The 22,924-nt window shown below is 47.8% G+C and overlaps 2 protein-coding genes across 3 annotated transcripts in view; both read left to right on the forward strand.

Moving 5' to 3' along the window:
• LOC118386347 (protein disulfide-isomerase A5-like) overlaps nt 1-22,924 on the forward strand; it is a 76,282-nt gene that overhangs the window by 31,467 nt on the left and 21,891 nt on the right. Inside the window, exons 8-11 of the mRNA XM_035774032.2 lie at nt 12,512-12,579; nt 15,751-15,842; nt 18,087-18,158; nt 21,226-21,362. Coding sequence (XP_035629925.1) covers nt 12,512-12,579; nt 15,751-15,842; nt 18,087-18,158; nt 21,226-21,362 — 369 coding nt within the window. The remainder of the gene's footprint in view (nt 1-12,511; nt 12,580-15,750; nt 15,843-18,086; nt 18,159-21,225; nt 21,363-22,924) is intronic.
• LOC127931145 (keratin-associated protein 5-4-like) lies at nt 33-12,504 on the forward strand. 2 transcript variants are annotated; one of them, XR_008139926.1, is made up of 2 exons: nt 33-758; nt 2,033-2,088. XR_008139926.1 is itself a non-coding variant. In XM_052522731.1 (2 exons), exons 1-2 carry the CDS (start codon nt 56-58, stop codon nt 11,647-11,649), a joined length of 1,158 nt encoding a protein of 385 aa, XP_052378691.1. In that variant the 5' UTR covers nt 33-55; the 3' UTR covers nt 11,650-12,504. The 2 variants fall into 2 exon arrangements, 1 of the variants encoding a protein (XP_052378691.1); XM_052522731.1 differs by lacking the exon at nt 2,033-2,088 and adding an exon at nt 11,195-12,504.

Raw genomic sequence — 22,924 nt, forward strand, 5'->3', positions numbered from 1 at the left:
CTCCTACAGGGTGTGGTGTGTCATGTTGTTCCTCTTACAGGGTGTGGTGTCTGTAATGTCTCATGTTGTTCCTCCTACAGGGTGTGGTGTCTCATGTTCCTCCTACAGGGTGTGGTGTCTCATGTTCCTCCTACAGGGTGTGGTGTCTCATGTTCCTCCTACAGGGTGTGGTGTGTCATGTTGTTCCTCCTACAGGGTGTGGTGTGTCATGTTGTTCCTCCTACAGGGTGTGGTGTGTCATGTTGTTCCTCCTACAGGGTGTAATGTCTCATGTTGTTCCTCCTACAGGGTGTGGTGTCTAATGTCTCATGTTGTTCCTCATATAGGGTGTGGTGTGTCATGTTGTTCCTCCTACAGGGTGTGGTGTCATGTTGTTCCTCATACAGGGTGTGGTGTCTCATGTTGTTCCTCCTACAGTGTGTGGTGTCTCATGTTGTTCCTCCTACAGGGTGTGGTGTCTCATGTTGTTCCTCCTACAGGGTGTGGTGTCTCATGTTGTTCCTCCTACAGGGTGTGGTGTCTCATGTTGTTCCTCCTACAGGGTGTGGTGTCTCATGTTGTTCCTCCTACAGGGTGTGGTGTCTCATGTTGTTCCTCCTACAGGGTGTGGTGTCTCATGTTGTTCCTCCTACAGGGTGTGGTGTCTCATGTTGTTCCTCCTACAGGGTGTGGTGTCTCATGTTGTTCCTCCTACAGGGTGTGGTGTCTCATGTTGTTCCTCCTACAGGGTGTGGTGTCTCATGTTGTTCCTCCTACAGGTGTGTGGTGTCTCATGTTGTTCCTCCTACAGGGTGTGGTGTCTCATGTTGTTCCATGTTGTTCCTACAGGGTGTGGTGTCTCACAGGGTGTGGTGTCTCATGTTGTTCCTCCTACAGGGTGTGGTGTCTCATGTTGTCTACAGGGTGTCTCATGTTGTTCCTCCTACAGGGTGTTGTTGTTCTAATGTCTCATGTTGTTCCTCCTACAGGGTGTGGTGTGTCATGTTGTTCCTCCTACAGGGTGTGGCGTCTCATGTTGTTCCTCCTACAGTGTGTGGTGTCTCATGTTGTTCCTCCTACAGGGTGTGGTGTCTCATGTTGTTCCTCCTACAGGGTGTGGTGTCTCATGTTGTTCCTCCTACAGGGTGTGGTGTCTCATGTTGTTCCTCCTACAGGGTGTGGTGTCTCATGTTGTTCCTCCTACAGGGTGTGGTGTCTCATGTTGTTCCTCCTACAGGGTGTGGTGTCTCATGTTGTTCCTCCTACAGGGTGTGGTGTCTCTGTAGTGTCTCATGTTGTTCCTCCTACAGGGTGTTGTGTCTAATGTCTCATGTTGTTCCTCCTACAGGGTGTGGTGTGTCATGTTGTTCCTCCTACAGGGTGTGGTGTCTCATGTTGTTCCTCCTACAGGGTGTGGTGTCTCATGTTGTTCCTCCTACAGGGTGTGGTGTCTCATGTTGTTCCTCCTACAGGGTGTGGTGTCTCATGTTGTTCCTCCTACAGGGTGTGGTGTCTCATGTTGTTCCTCCTACAGGGTGTGGTGTCTCATGTTGTTCCTCCTACAGGGTGTGGTGTCTCATGTTGTTCCTCCTACAGGGTGTGGTGTCTCATGTTGTTCCTCCTACAGGGTGTGGTGTCTCATGTTGTTCCTCCTACAGGGTGTGGTGTCTCATGTTGTTCCTCCTACAGGGTGTGGTGTCTCATGTTGTTCCTCCTACAGGGTGTGGTGTCTCATGTTGTTCCTCCTACAGGGTGTGGTGTCTCATGTTGTTCCTCCTACAGGGTGTGGTGTCTCATGTTGTTCCTCCTACAGGGTGTGGTGTCTCATGTTGTTCCTCCTACAGGGTGTGGTGTCTAATGTCTCATGTTGTTCCTCCTACAGGGTGTGGTGTGTCATGTCTCATGTTGTTCCTCTTACAGGGTGTGGTGTCTGTAATGTCTCATGTTGTTCCTCCTACAGGGTGTGGTGTCTCATGTTGTTCCTCCTACAGGGTGTGGTGTCTCATGTTGTTCCTCCTACAGGGTGTGGTGTCTCATGTTGTTCCTCCTACAGGGTGTGGTGTCTCATGTTGTTCCTCCTACAGGGTGTGGTGTCTAATGTCTCATGTTGTTCCTCCTACAGGGTGTGGTGTGTCATGTTGTTCCTCTTACAGGGTGTGGTGTCTGTAATGTCTCATGTTGTCAGGGTGTGGTGTCTCATGTTGTTCCTCCTACAGGGTGTGGTGTCTCATGTTGTTCCTCCTACAGGGTGTGGTGTCTCATGTTGTTCCTCCTACAGGGTGTGGTGTCTCATGTTGTTCCTCCTACAGGGTGTGGTGTCTAATGTCTCATGTTGTTCCTCCTACAGGGTGTGGTGTGTCATGTTGTTCCTCTTACAGGGTGTGGTGTCTGTAATGTCTCATGTTGTTCCTCCTACAGGGTGTGGTGTCTCATGTTGTTCCTCCTACAGGGTGTGGTGTCTCATGTTCCTCCTACAGGGTGTGGTGTCTCATGTTCCTCCTACAGGGTGTGGTGTCTCATGTTCCTCCTACAGGGTGTGGTGTGTCATGTTGTTCCTCATACAGGGTGTGGTGTCTAATGTCTCATGTTGTTCCTCATATAGGGTGTGGTGTGTCATGTTGTTCCTCCTACAGGGTGTGGTGTCTCATGTTCCTCCTACAGGGTGTGGTGTGTCATGTTGTTCCTCCTACAGGGTGTGGTGTGTCATGTTGTTCCTCATACAGGGTGTGGTATGTCATGTTGTTCCTCCTACAGGGTGTAATGTCTCATGTTGTTCCTCCTACAGGGTGTGGTGTCTCATGTTCCTCCTACAGGGTGTGGTGTGTCATGTTGTTCCTCCTACAGGGTGTGGTGTGTCATGTTGTTCCTCCTACAGGGTGTGGTGTGTCATGTTGTTCCTCCTACAGGGTGTGGTGTCATGTTCCTCCTACAGGGTGTGGTGTGTCATGTTGTTCCTCCTACAGGGTGTGGTGTGTCATGTTGTTCCTCCTACAGGGTGTAATGTCTCATGTTGTTCCTCCTACAGGGTGTGGTGTCTAATGTCTCATGTTGTTCCTCCTACAGGGTGTGGTGTCTCATGTTGTTCCTCCTACAGGGTGTGGTGTCTCATGTTGTTCCTCCTACAGGGTGTGGTGTCTCATGTTGTTCCTCCTACAGGGTGTGGTGTCTCATGTTGTTCCTCCTACAGGGTGTGGTGTCTCATGTTGTTCCTCCTACAGGGTGTGGTGTCTCATGTTGTTCCTCCTACAGGGTGTGGTGTCTCATGTTGTTCCTCCTACAGGGTGTGGTGTCTCATGTTGTTCCTCCTACAGGGTGTGGTGTCTCATGTTGTTCCTCCTACAGGGTGTGGTGTCTCATGTTGTTCCTCCTACAGGGTGTGGTGTCTCATGTTGTTCCTCCTACAGGGTGTGGTGTCTGTAGTGTCTCATGTTGTTCCTCCTACAGGGTGTGGTGTCTCATGTTGTTCCTCCTACAGGGTGTGGTGTCTCATGTTGTTCCTCCTACAGGGTGTGATGTCTCATGTTCCTCCTACAGGGTGTGGTGTCTCATGTTCCTCCTACAGGGTGTGGTATCTCATGTTCCTCCTACAGGGTGTGGTGTCTCATGTTCCTCCTACAGGGTGTGGTGTCTCATGTTCCTCCTACAGGGTGTGGTGTCTCATGTTCCTCCTACAGGGTGTGGTGTGTCATGTTCCTCCTACAGGGTGTGGTGTCTAATGTCTCATGTTGTTCCTCATATAGGGTGTGGTGTCTCATGTTGTTCCTCATATAGGGTGTGGTGTGTCATGTTGTTCCTCCTACAGGGTGTGGTGTGTCATGTTGTTCCTCCTACAGGGTGTGGTGTGTCATGTTGTTCCTCATACAGGGTGTGGTGTGTCATGTTGTTCCTCATACAGGGTGTGGTATGTCATGTTGTTCCTCCTACAGGGTGTAATGTCTCATGTTGTTCCTCCGACAGGGTGTGGTGTCTAATGTCTCATGTTGTTCCTCCGACAGGGTGTGGTGTCTAATGTCTCATGTTGTTCCTCCTACAGGGTGTGGTGTCTCATGTTGTTCCTCCTACAGGGTGTGGTGTCTCATGTTGTTCCTCCTACAGGGTGTGGTGTCTCATGTTGTTCCTCCTACAGGGTGTGGTGTCTCATGTTCCTCCTACAGGGTGTGGTGTACCTCATGTTCCTCCTACAGGGTGTGGTGTCTCATGTTCCTCCTACAGGGTGTGGTGTCTCATGTTGTTCCTCCTACAGGGTGTGGTGTACCTCATGTTGTTCCTCCTACAGGGTGTGGTGTACCTCATGTTGTTCCTCCTACAGGGTGTGGTGTACCTCATGTTGTTCCTCCTACAGGGTGTGGTGTACCTCATGTTGTTCCTCCTACAGGGTGTGGTGTACCTCATGTTGTTCCTCCTACAGGGTGTGGTGTCTCATGTTGTTCCTCCTACAGGGTGTGGTGTCTCATGTTCCTCCTACAGGGTGTGGTGTCTCATGTTCCTCCTACAGGGTGTGGTGTCTCATGTTCCTCCTACAGGGTGTGGTGTCTCATGTTCCTCCTACAGGGTGTGGTGTCTCATGTTGTTCCTCCTACAGGGTGTGGTGTACCTACCTCATGTTGTTCCTCCTACAGGGTGTGGTGTCTCATGTTGTTCCTCCTACAGGGTGTGGTGTCTCATGTTGTTCCTCCTACAGGGTGTGGTGTCTAATATCTCATGTTGTTCCTCCTACAGGGTGTGGTGTCTCATGTTGTTCCTCCTACAGGGTGTGGTGTCTCATGTTGTTCCTCCTACAGGGTGTGGTGTCTCATGTTGTTCCTCCTACAGGGTGTGGTGTCTCATGTTCCTCCTACAGGGTGTGGTGTCTCATGTTCCTCCTACAGGGTGTGGTGTCTCATGTTCCTCCTACAGGGTGTGGTGTGTCATGTTGTTCCTCCTACAGGGTGTGGTGTCTAATGTCTCATGTTGTTCCTCATATAGGGTGTGGTGTCTCATGTTCCTCCTACAGGGTGTGGTGTCTCATGTTCCTCCTACAGGGTGTGGTGTGTCATGTTGTTCCTCCTACAGGGTGTGGTGTCTAATGTCTCATGTTGTTCCTCATATAGGGTGTGGTGTCTCATGTTGTTCCTCATATAGGGTGTGGTGTGTCATGTTGTTCCTCCTACAGGGTGTGGTGTGTCATGTTGTTCCTCATACAGGGTGTGGTGTGTCATGTTGTTCCTCATACAGGGTGTGGTATGTCATGTTGTTCCTCCTACAGGGTGTAATGTCTCATGTTGTCCCTCCGACAGGGTGTGGTGTCTAATGTCTCATGTTGTTCCTCCTACAGGGTGTGGTGTGTCATGTTGTTCCTCCTACAGGGTGTGGTGTGTCATGTTGTTCCTCCTACAGGGTGTGGTGTGTCATGTTGTTCCTCCTACAGGGTGTGGTGTGTCATGTTGTTCCTCATATAGGGTGTGGTGTGTCATGTTGTTCCTCATATAGGGTGTGGTGTGTCATGTTGTTCCTCCTACAGGGTGTGGTGTGTCATGTTGTTCCTCCTACAGGGTGCGGTGTCTAATGTCTCATGTTGTTCATCCTACAGGGTGTGGTGTGTCATGTTGTTCCTCCTACAGGGTGTGGTGTGTCATGTTGTTCCTCCTACAGGGTGTAGTGTCTCATGTTGTTCCTCCTACAGGGTGTGGTGTCATGTTGTTCCTCCTACGGGGTGCGGTGTCTAATGTCTCATGTTGTTCCTCCTACAGGGTGTGGTGTGTCATGTTGTTCCTCCTACAGGGTGTGGTGTGTCATGTTGTTCCTCCTACAGGGTGTGGTGTCATGTTGTTCCTCCTACAGGGTGTGGTGTCTCATGTTGTTCCTCCTACAGGGTGTGGTGTCTCATGTTGTTCGTCCTACAGGGTGTGGTGTCTCATGTTGTTCCTCCTACAGGGTGTGGTGTCTCATGTTGTTCCTCCTACAGGGTGTGGTGTCTCATGTTGTTCCTCCTACAGGGTGTGGTGTCTCATGTTCCTCCTACAGGGTGTGGTGTACCTCATGTTGTTCCTCCTACAGGGTGTGGTGTGTCATGTTCCTCCTACAGGGTGTGGTGTCTCATGTTGTTCCTCCTACAGGGTGTGGTGTACCTCATGTTGTTCCTCCTACAGGGTGTGGTGTACCTCATGTTGTTCCTCCTACAGGGTGTGGTGTACCTCATGTTGTTCCTCCTACAGGGTGTGGTGTCTCATGTTCCTCCTACAGGGTGTGGTGTCTCATGTTCCTCCTACAGGGTGTGGTGTAGCTCATGTTGTTCCTCCTACAGGGTGTGGTGTCTCATGTTCCTCCTACAGGGTGTGGTGTACCTCATGTTGTTCCTCCTACAGGGTGTGGTGTCTCATGTTGTTCCTCCTACAGGGTGTGGTGTGTCATGGTGTTCCTCCTACAGGGTGTGGTGTCTAATATCTCATGTTGTTCCTCCTACAGGGTGTGGTGTCTCATGTTGTTCCTCCTACAGGGTGTGGTGTCTCATGTTCCTCCTACAGGGTGTGGTATCTCATGTTCCTCCTACAGGGTGTGGTGTCTCATGTTCCTCCTACAGGGTGTGGTGTCTCATGTTCCTCCTACAGGGTGTGGTGTGTCATGTTGTTCCTCCTACAGGGTGTGGTGTGTCATGTTGTTCCTCCTACAGGGTGTGGTGTCTAATGTCTCATGTTGTTCCTCATATAGGGTGTGGTGTCTCATGTTGTTCCTCATATAGGGTGTGGTGTGTCATGTTGTTCCTCCTACAGGGTGTGGTGTCTCATGTTCCTCCTACAGGGTGTGGTGTGTCATGTTGTTCCTCCTACAGGGTGTGGTGTGTCATGTTGTTCCTCATACAGGGTGTGGTGTGTCATGTTGTTCCTCATACAGGGTGTGGTATGTCATGTTGTTCCTCCTACAGGGTGTAATGTCTCATGTTGTTCCTCCGACAGGGTGTGGTGTCTAATGTCTCATGTTGTTCCTCCTACAGGGTGTGGTGTGTCATGTTGTTCCTCCTACAGGGTGTGGTGTGTCATGTTGTTCCTCCTACAGGGTGTGGTGTGTCATGTTGTTCCTCCTACAGGGTGTGGTGTGTCATGTTGTTCCTCATATAGGGTGTGGTGTGTCATGTTGTTCCTCATATAGGGTGTGGTGTGTCATGTTGTTCCTCCTACAGGGTGTGGTGTGTCATGTTGTTCCTCCTACAGGGTGTGGTGTGTCATGTTGTTCCTCCTACAGGGTGTAATGTCTCATGTTGTTCCTCCTACAGGGTGTGGTGTCATGTTGTTCCTCCTACAGCGTGCGGTGTCTAATGTCTCATGTTGTTCCTCCTACAGGGTGTGGTGTGTCATGTTGTTCCTCCTACAGGGTGTGGTGTGTCATGTTGTTCCTCCTACAGGGTGTGGTGTCTCATGTTGTTCCTCCTACAGGGTGTGGTGTCATGTTGTTCGTCCTACAGGGTGTGGTGTCTCATGTTGTTCCTCCTACAGGGTGTGGTGTCTCATGTTGTTCCTCCTACAGGGTGTGGTGTCTCATGTTGTTCCTCCTACAGGGTGTGGTGTCTCATGTTCCTCCTACAGGGTGTGGTGTACCTCATGTTGTTCCTCCTACAGGGTGTGGTGTGTCATGTTCCTCCTACAGGGTGTGGTGTCTCATGTTGTTCCTCCTACAGGGTGTGGTGTACCTCATGTTGTTCCTCCTACAGGGTGTGGTGTACCTCATGTTGTTCCTCCTACAGGGTGTGGTGTACCTCATGTTGTTCCTCCTACAGGGTGTGGTGTCTCATGTTGTTCCTCCTACAGGGTGTGGTGTCTCATGTTCCTCCTACAGGGTGTGGTGTCTCATGTTCCTCCTACAGGGTGTGGTGTACCTCATGTTGTTCCTCCTACAGGGTGTGGTGTCTCATGTTCCTCCTACAGGGTGTGGTGTACCTCATGTTGTTCCTCCTACAGGGTGTGGTGTACCTCATGTTGTTCCTCCTACAGGGTGTGGTGTCTCATGTTGTTCCTCCTACAGGGTGTGGTGTGTCATGTTGTTCCTCCTACAGGGTGTGGTGTCTAATATCTCATGTTGTTCCTCCTACAGGGTGTGGTGTCTCATGTTGTTCCTCCTACAGGGTGTGGTGTCTCATGTTCCTCCTACAGGGTGTGGTATCTCATGTTCCTCCTACAGGGTGTGGTGTCTCATGTTCCTCCTACAGGGTGTGGTGTCTCATGTTCCTCCTACAGGGTGTGGTGTGTCATGTTGTTCCTCCTACAGGGTGTGGTGTCTAATGTCTCATGTTGTTCCTCATATAGGGTGTGGTGTCTCATGTTGTTCCTCATATAGGGTGTGGTGTGTCATGTTGTTCCTCCTACAGGGTGTGGTGTCTCATGTTCCTCCTACAGGGTGTGGTGTGTCATGTTGTTCCTCCTACAGGGTGTGGTGTGTCATGTTGTTCCTCATACAGGGTGTGGTGTGTCATGTTGTTCCTCATACAGGGTGTGGTATGTCATGTTGTTCCTCCTACAGGGTGTAATGTCTCATGTTGTTCCTCCGACAGGGTGTGGTGTCTAATGTCTCATGTTGTTCCTCCTACAGGGTGTGGTGTGTCATGTTGTTCCTCCTACAGGGTGTGGTGTGTCATGTTGTTCCTCCTACAGGGTGTGGTGTGTCATGTTGTTCCTCCTACAGGGTGTGGTGTGTCATGTTGTTCCTCATATAGGGTGTGGTGTGTCATGTTGTTCCTCATATAGGGTGTGGTGTGTCATGTTGTTCCTCCTACAGGGTGTGGTGTGTCATGTTGTTCCTCCTACAGGGTGCGGTGTCTAATGTCTCATGTTGTTCCTCCTACAGGGTGTGGTGTGTCATGTTGTTCCTCCTACAGGGTGTGGTGTGTCATGTTGTTCCTCCTACAGGGTGTAATGTCTCATGTTGTTCCTCCTACAGGGTGTGGTGTCATGTTGTTCCTCCTACAGGGTGCGGTGTCTAATGTCTCATGTTGTTCCTCCTACAGGGTGTGGTGTGTCATGTTGTTCCTCCTACAGGGTGTGGTGTGTCATGTTGTTCCTCCTACAGGGTGTGGTGTCATGTTGTTCCTCCTACAGGGTGTGGTGTCTCATGTTGTTCCTCCTACAGGGTGTGGTGTCTCATGTTGTTCGTCCTACAGGGTGTGGTGTCTCATGTTGTTCCTCCTACAGGGTGTGGTGTCTCATGTTGTTCCTCCTACAGGGTGTGGTGTCTCATGTTGTTCCTCCTACAGGGTGTGGTGTCTCATGTTCCTCCTACAGGGTGTGGTGTACCTCATGTTGTTCCTCCTACAGGGTGTGGTGTGTCATGTTCCTCCTACAGGGTGTGGTGTCTCATGTTGTTCCTCCTACAGGGTGTGGTGTACCTCATGTTGTTCCTCCTACAGGGTGTGGTGTACCTCATGTTGTTCCTCCTACAGGGTGTGGTGTACCTCATGTTGTTCCTCCTACAGGGTGTGGTGTCTCATGTTGTTCCTCCTACAGGGTGTGGTGTCTCATGTTGTTCCTCCTACAGGGTGTGGTGTCTCATGTTCCTCCTACAGGGTGTGGTGTACCTCATGTTGTTCCTCCTACAGGGTGTGGTGTCTCATGTTCCTCCTACAGGGTGTGGTGTACCTCATGTTGTTCCTCCTACAGGGTGTGGTGTCTCATGTTGTTCCTCCTACAGGGTGTGGTGTGTCATGGTGTTCCTCCTACAGGGTGTGGTGTCTAATATCTCATGTTGTTCCTCCTACAGGGTGTGGTGTCTCATGTTGTTCCTCCTACAGGGTGTGGTGTCTCATGTTGTTCCTCCTACAGGGTGTGGTGTCTCATGTTGTTCCTCCTACAGGGTGTGGTGTCTCATGTTGTTCCTCCTACAGGGTGTGGTGTGTCATGTTGTTCCTCCTACAGGGTGTAATGTCTCATGTTGTTCCTCCTACAGGGTGTAATGTCTCATGTTGTTCCTCCTACAGGGTGTGGTGTCATGTTGTTCCTCCTACAGGGTGCGGTGTCTAATGTCTCATGTTGTTCCTCCTACAGGGTGTGGTGTGTCATGTTGTTCCTCCTACAGGGTGTGGTGTGTCATGTTGTTCCTCCTACAGGGTGTGGTGTGTCATGTTGTTCCTCCTACAGGGTGTGGTGTCATGTTGTTCCTCCTACAGGGTGTGGTGTCTCATGTTGTTCCTCCTACAGGGTGTGGTGTCTCATGTTGTTCCTCCTACAGGGTGTGGTGTGTCATGTTGTTCCTCCTACAGGGTGTAATGGCTCATGTTGTTCCTCCTACAGGGTGTGGTGTCTCATGTTGTTCCTCCTACAGGGTGTGGTGTCTCATGTTGTTCCTCCTACAGGTTGTGGTGTCTCATGTTGTTCCTCCTACAGGGTGTGGTGTCTCATGTTGTTCCTCCTACAGGGTGTGGTGTCTAATGTCTCATGTTGTTCCTCCTACAGGGTGTAATGTCTCATGTTGTTCCTCCTACAGGGTGTGGTGTCTCATGTTGTTCCTCCTACAGGGTTTGGTGTCTCATGTTGTTCCTCCGACAGGGTGTGGTGTGTCATGTTGTTCCTCCTACAGGGTGTGGTGTGTCATGTTGTTCCTCCTACAGGGTGTGGTGTCTCATGTTCCTCCTACAGGGTGTGGTGTGTCATGTTGTTCCTCCTACAGGGTGTGGTGTCTCATGTTGTTCCTCCTACAGGGTGTGGTGTGTCATGTTGTTCCTCCTACAGGGTGTGGTGTGTCATGTTGTTCCTCCTACAGGGTGTAATGTCTCATGTTGTTCCTCCTACAGGGTGTGGTGTGTCATGTTGTTCCTCCTACAGGGTGTGGTGTGTCATGTTGTTCCTCCTACAGGGTGTGGTGTCTCATGTTCCTCCTACAGGGTGTGGTGTGTCATGTTGTTCCTCCTACAGGGTGTGGTGTGTCATGTTGTTCCTCCTACAGTGTGTGGTGTGTCATGTTGTTCCTCCTACAGGGTGTGGTGTGTCATGTTGTTCCTCCTACAGGGTGTGGTGTCTCATGTTGTTCCTCCTACAGGGTGTGGTGTGTCATGTTGTTCCTCCTACAGGGTGTAATGTCTCATGTTGTTCCTCCTACAGGGTGTAATGTCTCATGTTGTTCCTCCTACAGGGTGTAATGTCTCATGTTGTTCCTCCTACAGGGTGTGGTGTCTCATGTTGTTCCTCCTACAGGGTGTGGTGTCTCATGTTGTTCCTCCTACAGGGTGTGGTGTCTCATGTTGTTCCTCCTACAGGGTGTGGTGTCTCATGTTGTTCCTCCTACAGGGTGTGGTGTCTAATGTCTCATGTTGTTCCTCCTACAGGGTGTGGTGTCTCATGTTGTTCCTCCTACAGGGTGTGGTGTCTCATGTTGTTCCTCCTACAGGGTGTAATGTCTCATGTTGTTCCTCCTACAGGGTGTGGTGTCTCATGTTGTTCCTCCTACAGGGTGTGGTGTGTCATGTTGTTCCTCCTACAGGGTGTGGTGTGTCATGTTGTTCCTCCTACAGTGTGTGGTGTCTCATGTTGTTCCTCCTACAGGGTGTGGTGTGTCATGTTGTTCCTCCTACAGGGTGTAATGTCTCATGTTGTTCCTCCTACAGGGTGTAATGTCTCATGTTGTTCCTCCTACAGGGTGTGGTGTCTCATGTTGTTCCTCCTACAGGGTGTGGTGTCTCATGTTGTTCCTCCTACAGGGTGTGGTGTCTAATGTCTCATGTTGTTCCTCCTACAGGGTGTGGTGTCTAATGTCTCATGTTGTTCCTCCTACAGGGTGTGGTGTCTCATGTTGTTCCTCCTACAGGGTGTGGTGTCTCATGTTGTTCCTCCTACAGGGTGTGGTGTGTAATGTCTCATGTTGTTCCTCCTACAGGGTGTAATGTCTCATGTTGTTCCTCCTACAGGGTGTGGTGTCTCATGTTGTTCCTCCTACAGGGTGTGGTGTCTAATGTCTCATGTTGTTCCTCCTACAGGGTGCGGTGTGTCATGTTGTTCCTCCTACAGGGTGTGGTGTCTAATGTCTCATGTTGTTCCTCCTACAGGGTGTGGTGTGTCATGTTGTTCCTCCTACAGGGTGTGGTGTGTCATGTTGTTCCTCCTACAGGGTGTGGTGTCTCATGTTGTTCCTCCTACAGGGTTTGGTGTCTCATGTTGTTCCTCCTACAGGGTTTGGTGTCTCATGTTGTTCCTCCTACAGGGTGTGGTGTCTCATGTTGTTCCTCCTACAGGGTGTGGTGTCTCATGTTGTTCCTCCTACAGGGTGTGGTGTCTCATGTTGTTCCTCCTACAGGGTGTGGTGTCTAATGTCTCATGTTGTTCCTCCTACAGGGTGTGGTGTCTAATGTCTCATGTTGTTCCTCCTACAGGGTGTGGTGTCTAATGTCTCATGTTGTTCCTCCTACAGGGTGTGGTGTGTCATGTTGTTCCTCCTACAGGGTGTGGTGTCTCATGTTGTTCCTCCTACAGGGTGTGGTGTGTCATGTTGTTCCTCCTACAGGGTGTGGTGTCTAATGTCTCATGTTGTTCCTCCTACAGGGTGTGGTGTCTAATGTCTCATGTTGTTCCTCCTACAGGGTGTGGTGTCTGTAAGAGGATGCAGCCCGTATTTCAACAGGCAGCTACAGAGACCAAGGGTACACATGTAAGTCAAATCTTCTCACATTGACATTGCTTAAAATCCTAACACACTTTCGTTCCTCTGTTTTCGCGGAGTTGGTTTTGGGTGAGTTGCTCTCAGTTCAAATCCATTCATCAGAATCATTGTACCATCAATATAAACTGCTCTGAAATATATTTCCCATAACCATAAATATTGTTGTTTCAGCTATTTTGAAGATGGTGTACAAAACGGAATGTAAAAAACCAAACGTAAGAACGGAAAGCATAGAAATGGTACACATAGAACAGATCTATCGGTTCTTAGACTTGCTTTAAGTAGAATGATTGATCTATTACTCACATTTCTATGTGAATTTGGTCGGGTCGCCCAAATAGGTACTTCAAATCCCCACAGCCACAGTTATGGGATCAACTTTCTGCAGTTTAAGTCTCCAGTCTCTGTATGGGTGATATGCCAGTTTAGACTGCAATAGTGTTTTTATGTTGGCTCACTTGTTCACTCTCCCTTATAGTCCTCCTCCCTCCCTCCACCACAAACACATATACATTGAAAACAGAATAGTACAATTCAAGTCTTAACGCAGCAATCTGCAGTTGGAAGAATAACCAGGGTCAACCCCACCAATGATTTGGGGAAAAGCTGAGGGATTGGGCAAGAGGAAATGTAACCACTCTCCAATTCACTGCCAGAGCTATGGATACAAGGACCATTCATGATATCAACAATATAGTTTTAACCATGTTTTGAGGCTATACCTTGTTTGTTTACGTTCACATTGTTGACAGAGGAGTTAAACAAGCTTATGTGTTGGGTTCTGATGGGGTTCGACAGTTAAACTAAGCTCATGAGGCATATAAGGTATTGTCTTCAATAACTAATTGTTTTCAAAGTCTAAAAATGGATGTAGCAACCAACAGATTGTTCCTTTTTTTTTAAAACAGGTTACAGATGAGATTTGAAAGCCAGATGTAGTTTGGTTCCGGTGCTAAAGTAAAACACCTCTAGCTCAACAACAAGAAAGTAGACCAAAGAGTCAACCAAAGATCAATATCACACAGGAGAAAGCATCAAGTGAACACCTTTAAAAACCAAGGCCGCGTGTTCACATCGAACACGCACCTTCAAGCACAGAAGAGGCATAACATAGTAGAGAGACTCCGAGGGGAGAAAATACACCTAGCTACTGCTTAGAAACACCTAGCTACTGCTTAGAAACACCTAGCTACTGCTTAGAAACACCTAGCTACTGCTTAGAAACGCCTAGCTACTGCTGTTTAGAAACACCTAGCTACTGCTGCTTAGAAACACTTAGCTACTGCTTAGAAACACTTAGCTACTGCTTAGAAACACTTAGCTACTGCTTAGAAACACCTAGCTACTGCTGAGAAACACCTAGCTACTGCTGAGAAACACCTAGCTACTGCTGAGAAACACCTAGCTACTGCTGAGAAACACCTAGCTACTGCTTAGAAACACCTAGCTACTGCTTAGAAACACCTAGCTACTGCTTAGAAACACCTAGCTACTGCTTAGAAACACCTAGCTACTGCTTAGAAACACCTAGCTACTGCTTAGAAACACCTAGCTACTGCTGCTTAGAAACACCTAGCTACTGCTGCTTAGAAACACCAAGCTACTGCTTAGAAACGCCAAGCTACTGCTTAGAAACGCCTAGCTACTGCTTAGAAACACCTAGCTACTGCTTAGAAACGCCTAGCTACTGCTTAGAAACGCCTAGCTGCTGCTTAGAAACGCCTAGCTGCTGCTTAGAAACACCTAGCTACTGCTGCTTAGAAACACCTAGCTACTGCTGCTTAGAAACACCTAGCTACTGCTGCTTAGAAACACCTAGCTACTGCTGCTTAGAAACACCTAGCTACTGCTGCTTAGAAACACCTAGCTACTGCTGCTTAGAAACACCTAGCTACTGCTGCTTAGAAACACCTAGCTACTGCTGCTGCTTAGAAACACCTAGCTACTGCTGCTTAGAAACACCTAGCTACTGCTGCTTAGAAACACCTAGCTACTGCTGCTTAGAAACACCTAGCTACTGCTGCTTAGAAACACCTAGCTACTGCTGCTTAGAAACACCTAGCTACTGCTGCTTAGAAACACCTAGCTGCTGCTGCTGCTTAGAAACACCTAGCTGCTGCTGCTGCTTAGAAACACCTAGCTGCTGCTGCTTAGAAACACCTAGCTGCTGCTGCTTAGAAACACCTAGCTGCTGCTGCTTAGAAACACCTAGCTGCTGCTGCTTAGAAACACCTAGCTACTGCTGCTTAGAAACACCAAGCTTCTGCTTAGAAACACCTAGCTACTGCTGCTTAGAAACACCTAGCTACTGCTGCTTAGAAACACCTAGCTGCAGCTGTATCTTTCTGTTTGTGTGTTTGCCTCATATGGAGCAGCATGGAAAGGAATGGGATCTAATTTAAGGTGTCTTTGTTCGGCTCCCAAATGCCACCCTATTCCCTGTCCACCATGTTTCCTATATTACCTTTTTTTGTAGTGCACTATATAGGGAATAAGTAGTCATTTGGGACACATACTTTGTCTGATTTCAGCTAGTCTGGCTGATGATGAGTGAATAAATAAGCCTCTTGTTTAGAGATTTGCATAATGAATGCATTTAGCTCTCTTGTCCACACACACACACACAACATATGGAGTGTTACGTTTTGGCTCTGTGTGGTGTGTGTGTGTGTGGTGTGATGTGTGAGGAGGTGATAGCAGAAGGAAGTGATATATTTGGAACTATAAGCAAGAGTCTGCCAGGTCATCCAACACATTTTTCACCATATCGTCACAGGTGAATGAAGAGGACATTTTTCTCAAAGTTTTTATTTAAGTCCTCAAGAATAATAAGAAAGCCCAAATCGTGTTGACATAAGTCTTAAAACATTGACCTTATGAAGGCAGGGAACTTCACAGATTGAAATGGATTTGACAGATGCTTTGAGTTTTGAAAAGCCAACCAAGATAGAACAAATTACAATGCATATTTCATTGTCTACTTTGTGTCACATCCTGTTTTCTTGTCTAGTTCTGTTTCCATGGGCTCCCCCCCTTGAGTCATTCATCTTAATTTCGTGGAGCTTTTTTTCGGTGCTTCTCTAATGAACTAACCTGCTGTGATGTGGTGATTTTTAATAAATTCTATGTTCGTGTGTGATCCCTGTGTCTGGTCTCTAGGTGCTGGCTGGGATGAACGTGCACCCAGCCGAGTTTGATGGCCTCAAGCAAGAGTACAATGTCAAGGGCTACCCCACCTTCTGTTACTTTGAGTGAGTCTCAGCCGCCTTACTTTAAGCTATACACACACACACACCTCCCTCGTGTACTCATGGCTTTGGAAGTGCAGCAGGGAGTAGGTGTGTCCAAATACAGTACCAGTCAAAAGTTTGGTCACCTACTCATTCCAGGATTTTTCTTTATTTTGACTATTTTCTACATTGTAGAATAATAGTGAAGACATCAAAACTATGAAATAACTCATATGGAATCATGTAGTAACCAAAACAAGTGTTGATTATTTGAGATTGTTCAAAGTAGCCACCCTTTTCCTTGATGACCGCTTTGCACACTCTTGTTGGCTGCTGTCATCAAGTCAAAGGGTGGCTACTTTGAACAATCTCAAATATAAAATACATTTGGATTTGTTTCACACTTTTTTGGTTACTACATGGTTCCACATGTTATTTCATAATTTTGTTGTCTTCACTATTATTCTACAATGTAGAAAATAAAGAAAAACACTTGAATGAGTGTCCAAACTTTTGACTGGTACAGTATATAGAAATTACATACCTACAGTTGAAAAGATGAGAATATCTTATTTCTAATGCTGTCAACTTTATTTCTTAACTCCTAATATTGAGCAAATTACACTCATTGGAGCTAATTACACTCATTGGCGTATCTGACAACAGCTTTGAAAAAGCATCCGCGAGTGCCAGTCACTCAGCCTTTCAACCCAGCCTCTAGAGTGGTGGTGGGGCTGACAACCCTACGGCGTCTACAATGATCTTTCTCTGTCTTGCTGTTCAAGTTCCCTTTCCAATGTCTTTTCTTTCCAGTGAAGAGGCCACAAAGTTAAACATTTTGTTGATACTTAAAACCTGCATGTATAATGCTTTATAACTTGTTATATAACTGCATCATCATGCATTACACCTGCAGGCTTTAGGCCGAAGTGTTTTTAACATTTTTGCGGAACAAAAAAAGAAATGTAGGAACCCCCCAGAAGGTCCTCTCCCTCTGTGCCTATTAAACTACAAGTGATGAGTGGCACTAATACTGTACAACTGGCTTCTGTATTCTATTCCCTGCAGATCAGTGACGGTTACAAATTACCAGGATCTGCAGGCATTTGGTTCAGCGGGAGTAGCTAGGTTCAGTGGGAGCAGCTAGGTTCAGCGGGAGCAGCTAGGTTCAGCGGGAGCAGCTAGGTTCAGCGGGAGCAGCTAGGTTCAGCGGGAGCAGCTAGGTTCAGCGGGAGCAGCTAGGTTCAGCGGGAGCAGCTAGGTTCAGCGGGAGCAGCTAGGTTCAGCGGGAGCAGCTAGGTTCAGCGGGAGCAGCTAGGTTCAGCGGGAGCAGCTAGTGTCCTAAGGCACACCACCGACTTGTTTCAGTCTCGGGACACATGCAGGAGGTCAGGAAAGATGAAGTTAGTACATGAGTATCTGTTTCCACATAGATAGTGTTCACACAATTGGAATCCCCCCTCCAGAATTTAGGCGCTAAATGCTGTTTTCTAATGCATAATTCTAATGCATATTCTAATCCATAATAACTATTAGTCCATACAAGATATGCTCTTTTACTATTGGTTGGCTCCATTTGAGCAAGTTTAAACCTAGTGATGTTAATGTATTGTTTGAGCTTTTTTTCACAAAACATTTCCTTTGTTTCCTTTCCACAACAGTGACTCAGCTCTCTCTGATGTACTGTATTTCTCTCTGAGGAACCTGTATATCCTCTGTGGGTCGGCATGTAGCCTAGAGGTTAGAAAGGCGAGCCAGCAACCAGAGGGTTGTCAGGTCGAATTCCAGGTCTGACGGGAAGAATAAGGTGGGAAGTGAGCTGGCAATCGAAGGGTTGCTTGTAATCAAGTCCTAGATGCCATTACCTACCGTTGTGCCCCTGGACAAGGCACTTAACCCCCCCACAACAACAGCTCCCGGGTCCTATCCAAAAAATGTATGAATGTATGTGTGTCTTTTAGAGGGGTTGGGATAAAGTCAAATTTCAGTTGGACCTTGTGTGCATTGACCAATAAAGTGATGTTAATGAAAAGGCACATTAATCTCTTTCAGTGTAGTCAACAGTAGGTTACAGTAGGTAGTGCCGTAGTTCTTAGAATCACAACTCAGAACATTGTGCAACACGCATGACATGGATTAGTGGGTTTTCTAGATGGGGTCATTCTGTACTGTCATTCTGTACTGTCGCTAGCATATGTTTTATATCTTTTTGTTCTCACTCTTCTCTCTGTTCTCCCCCCATATCTCTCCCCCCCCGGTCTTTAGGAAGGGGAAGTTCCTGCACCACTATGAAAACTATGGAGGTACAGCCAAGGACATCGCTGACTGGATGAAGAAGTGAGCGTTTCCTTCCTGCCTTCCTTTCGCCTCATCACTTTCCCCTCATAAAATAGAGTCCGGAGCGTTTCTGACCACTGGTTGGGAAAGTTCTGTGGCTTATTCATGTTGCTGTTGGGCTCAGTTGGTAAGCGTGTGGTGTTAGCAAGGCCACATGCATCTCCTAAAAATGTATACCGGTACACTTTAACCCGCTTTAGATAAACATGGCATTTTACTCCTGCATGAACAGTGCATCAACACACCCTTTAATGTCCCCATTCACTCTACTCCCCGTTGGCTCTCACACTCATTCGACTGTTTACCATGCTTTAGTCTATTGAAAGGGCACGGAACAGATTTCACAACTATTTCAGGAAACACAGACCGAGAGGAAACATTGTTATATGGGAACAGGAACAATGCCTCTAAGGTCAGAGAACACAGACAGTTTGAGTCTCGAGTGGCTCTGGCAGATGCTTCAAACCATGACCGCTTTCCTCTCTGTGGAGTGTTCTAACCACTTCAGAGACAGTCCCACGGTATAGACCCATAACAAGTACACGCACTCACACACAACACTCTTTCTCTCTCACTCTCAAACACACACAGACGCCCACACCCACCAAGCATCTGTTCAAAGTGGTCCTGACTCAGGCTTTCTCCAGGGTCCTGTCCAGTCTGACCAGCTAGGAGACCAGCTAGGAGACCAGCTAGGAGACCTGTAGTACGAATAGTTAATGATTAGGGATGTAACGATTCACCGATATGCATCGGTCCCTATTCAAACGTTATGTCAGCATTGGTCCGCGGACCCCAAACCGATCCAAATGTAGCATGCATTGGTCAGAGAATTTATTCAAACTTTATGAATTGCTGATTATCTTTTTTGGTTGTAGCTTTCTTTGCACTTCTCAAAAATACCTAATTTTTTGTGACAACTGATGCGTCCCCTCATTCGGTGTGGAACTAAGCATGTGTCTGTGTTGACAGTCATTGTGCATGCCAAACAACCCCAGGGAATATCAGTAGCCTAGTCACACTGCGCAGTGTGCCCAGCGTCGCGCGCTGATCTTGCACATCTGTGTGGAACCTTGAGCATTCAAATGCTAAATTGCCTTTCTGGATATTAGGCTTTACTAGTTGAGTGACAACTTTATGTAATTTGCTAGGCTATTGCTGTCTACAATATGTGCTGTAAGTAAGTAAGCTACTGGAGACAAGTCATCTTGCTAACAGGCTACCTGCTGAACTTACAATAGATTTTAATTGGATTGTTCCGGTTCACCATCAGCTATAGTTTTGCTTAAAAAAGGTCAAAGCAGGAAGAGAAAAGCTCACTAAAAGCTATCTGATTTTGAGATGGGGTGAAATCCAAAGTTGTGCTGTATATTCATTGGCTATGTCATAGCTTAATATTTATTGTGTACAAATTATCTATGTATACATTGGCTATGTCATAGCTTAATATTTATTGTGTACAAATTATCTATGTATACATTGGCTATGTCATAACATAATATTTATTGTGTACAAATTATCTATGTATACATTGGCTATGTCATAACTTAATATTTATTGTGTACAAATTATCTATGTATACATTGGCTATGTCATAGCTAATTTGTACACAATACATATTAATACATTACTAGCTCAAACACTTAATCTTCAAAAGTGATTGATTAGTGGGTGATGGTGATTTCAGTGCCAAGGTGGGGGGGCTACATTGCCCCAGATAGTGGTAGTGGGGTGGTACTGTAGATGCCTCCCTTATAGCTCAGCTCAGCTGCTTACATAGCACACACACCATAGACACACTCATTTACACACACGTCAGCTCAGCTCAGGTGCTTACATAGCACACACACCATAGACATACACTCATTTACACACACGTCAGCTCAGCTCAGGTGCTTACATAGCACACACACCATAGACACACTCATTTACACACACGTCAGCTCATGAGCTCCATCAGCAGCAGATTTGAATTTAGAATGGAAAATGAATGTGTTTTATGCAACACATGTTAGTGCATTGAACCGAATCGCATCAATTCGTTCTCTAATAGCACTGAATCATTTCAAACTAAAACTTATGGTTGCTGTATCTTATCAAAGCCCATGTATCTAGATACGTATCCAATCGTCTCGAATATCCTTCGTGAATATTATATGCCTCTGTGGACGGCCTCACACAGGGCTTCCGAGTGGCACAGTGGTCTAAGGCCCTGCATCTCAGTGCAAGAGGCGTCACTACAGTCCCTGGATCGAATCCAGGCTGCATCACATCCGGCTGTGATTGGGATTCCCATAGAGTGGCACACAATTGGCCCAGCATCGTCCGGGTTTGGCCGGGGTAGGCCGTCATTGTAAATAGGAATTTGTTCTTAACTGACTTGCCTAGTTAAATGATTTTAAAAAATCAAATAAAAAACACAGCCACCACGAGATGGGCTGAACCTGAAAAATACTGCAGCATTTGTCTTTTAGATTCCTCTATTGTGGCATTCTGCAAGAGACACAACAGACACAAGGGGTTTAGAGGTATTCATCGCTCTAGCTAAGTAAGGAGGAAGTGCACCTGATGTTGCCTAGGAACGACCTGGACATGAATAAGTACTGTATAGCCTAGCTATACTTATATGGCCATCAGAATTTGTTCTTAACTGACTTGCCTAGTTATAATCAAACATACTCCGGAGCACACTGTCTGGAAGCTGTAGATTTATGACCGTCCCATTTGCACATAGTGACATTTAAAACAGATACCCATCCCCCTAGACAGTGTGTTATGAACCCTCGTACATTTTCTCCTTGACTAGTGGCCAGTATGGATAAAAGACTGGAAGATGTCTGTATTTGGTCTTGGCAGTGGGAGGGAGGGCTCTGTCATACGGGTGTGACCAGTACAGGCCAGATGTAGCTGACGTGAGGTGGAGTATGATCTATAGCTAGGTCTGCCTCATAACAGACCTGCTTTAACTCACTTCTGAGCTTCTTACATCTCTCACCCCTCTTTCCCTTCTGTCTTTCTCCCTCTCATTTTCACCCCCCATCGCCACCACCTCGCTCTCTCCATCCAGTCCCCAGCCCCCCCAGCCAAAGGCCCCAGAGGTCCAATGGTCGGAGACTGACTCCCCTGTCTTCCACCTGACTGACGACTCCTTCGATGGGTTCCTGGAGGAACACCCATCTGCCCTGGTCATGTTTTATGCCCCATGTAAGTAACAAACACACACAGCGAGTATCATATCACACACACACACACTCAGGGGAACAGGCTATGATGATGTCATGAGGCTACAAATGTAACAGATTGCTGTTGTTACAAATAAACGCAAAAGTGTCACAGATAACATGTTTATTTGTTTCCATTTCAAAACAGTTCTCAGCTTCTTCCATGTGATCTCGATCAGGAGAGAAGCAGGGAAACGTCAGGGGGATGTTTTGACGGAGTCGAAAAACTGTGCTGTTGTCAAAACGCACTATTACTTCAAATGCATGTGCATATTGAAACACATTTTGAAATGCAACATTACATGCATTGTCACACTCTGAATCTGCATGAAGACACCTCCCTGTGGACCCACCCTGTGGACCCACCCTGGGACCCACCCTGGGACCCATTTGTAGTAAATAACGGGCCCAGGCTCACTGGGGGTCGAAGTCCCATTTTATACGGCTCCTTGTTATAACACAGGAAGGCCACTAGACCGACCCACCTTCGCCCTTGGTGCCCTGCCTCTCACAATGGGCAGCCTGGCTGTCACTCTTCACGGGGCACTGCTGTGGACACTCACTGAGACGCCCAAGCCAAGAGCAGCCAGCTGATACAAGCATATCAGGCATTTCAGCAGCTTGTGTGTATACACACACACACACACAAACCCTTCCTGGCACTGCCAAGAACACGTGGAGACACACACTGCAGTTTCTTAATGGTCCACCTGTCATGGTGAGAGTAATGGTCTCATGGTCAAGAGCATCAACACTGCTGGTTCAGTTGTCTGTGCCCCTCCCTCCCTCCACACTGGCTGGTTCAGTTGTCTGTGCTGCTCCCTCCCTTCCTCCCTCCACACTGGCTGGTTCAGTTGTCTGTGCTGCTCCCTCCCTTCCTCCCTCCACACTGCTGGTTCAGTTGTCTGTGCTGCTCCCTCCCATTCCTCTCTCCACACTGGCTGGTTCAGTTGTCTGTGCTGCTCCCTCTCTCCCTCCACACTGGCTGGTTCAGTTGTCTGTGCTGCTCCCTCCCTCCCTCCACACTGGCTGGTTCAGTTGTCTGTGCTGCTCCCTCTCTCCCTCCACAATGGCTGGTTCAGTTGTCTGTGCTGCTCCCTCTCTCCCTCCACAATGACTGGTTCAGTTGTCTGTGCTGCTCCCTCCCTCCCTCCACACTGGCTGGTTCAGTTGTCTGTGCTGCTCCCTCCCTCCACACTGGCTGGTTCAGTTGTCTGTGCTGCTCCCTCCCTCCACACTGCTGGTTCAATTGTCTGTGCTGCTCCCTCTCTCCCTCCACAATGGCTGGTTCAGTTGTCTGTGCTGCTCCCTCCCTCCCTCCACAATGGCTGGTTCAGTTGTCTGTGCTGCTCCCTCCCCTCCCTCCACACTGGCTGGTTCAGTTGTCTGTGCTGCTCCCTCCCTTCCTCCCTCCACACTGCTGGTTCAGTTGTCTGTGCTGCTCCCTCCCATTCCTCTCTCCACACTGGCTGGTTCAGTTGTCTGTGCTGCTCCCTCTCTCCCTCCACACTGGCTGGTTCAGTTGTCTGTGCTGCTCCCTCCCTC

This window comes from Oncorhynchus keta, chromosome 7 (assembly GCF_023373465.1).
Source record: "Oncorhynchus keta strain PuntledgeMale-10-30-2019 chromosome 7, Oket_V2, whole genome shotgun sequence".
Classification (NCBI taxonomy): Eukaryota; Metazoa; Chordata; class Actinopteri; order Salmoniformes; family Salmonidae; genus Oncorhynchus; species Oncorhynchus keta.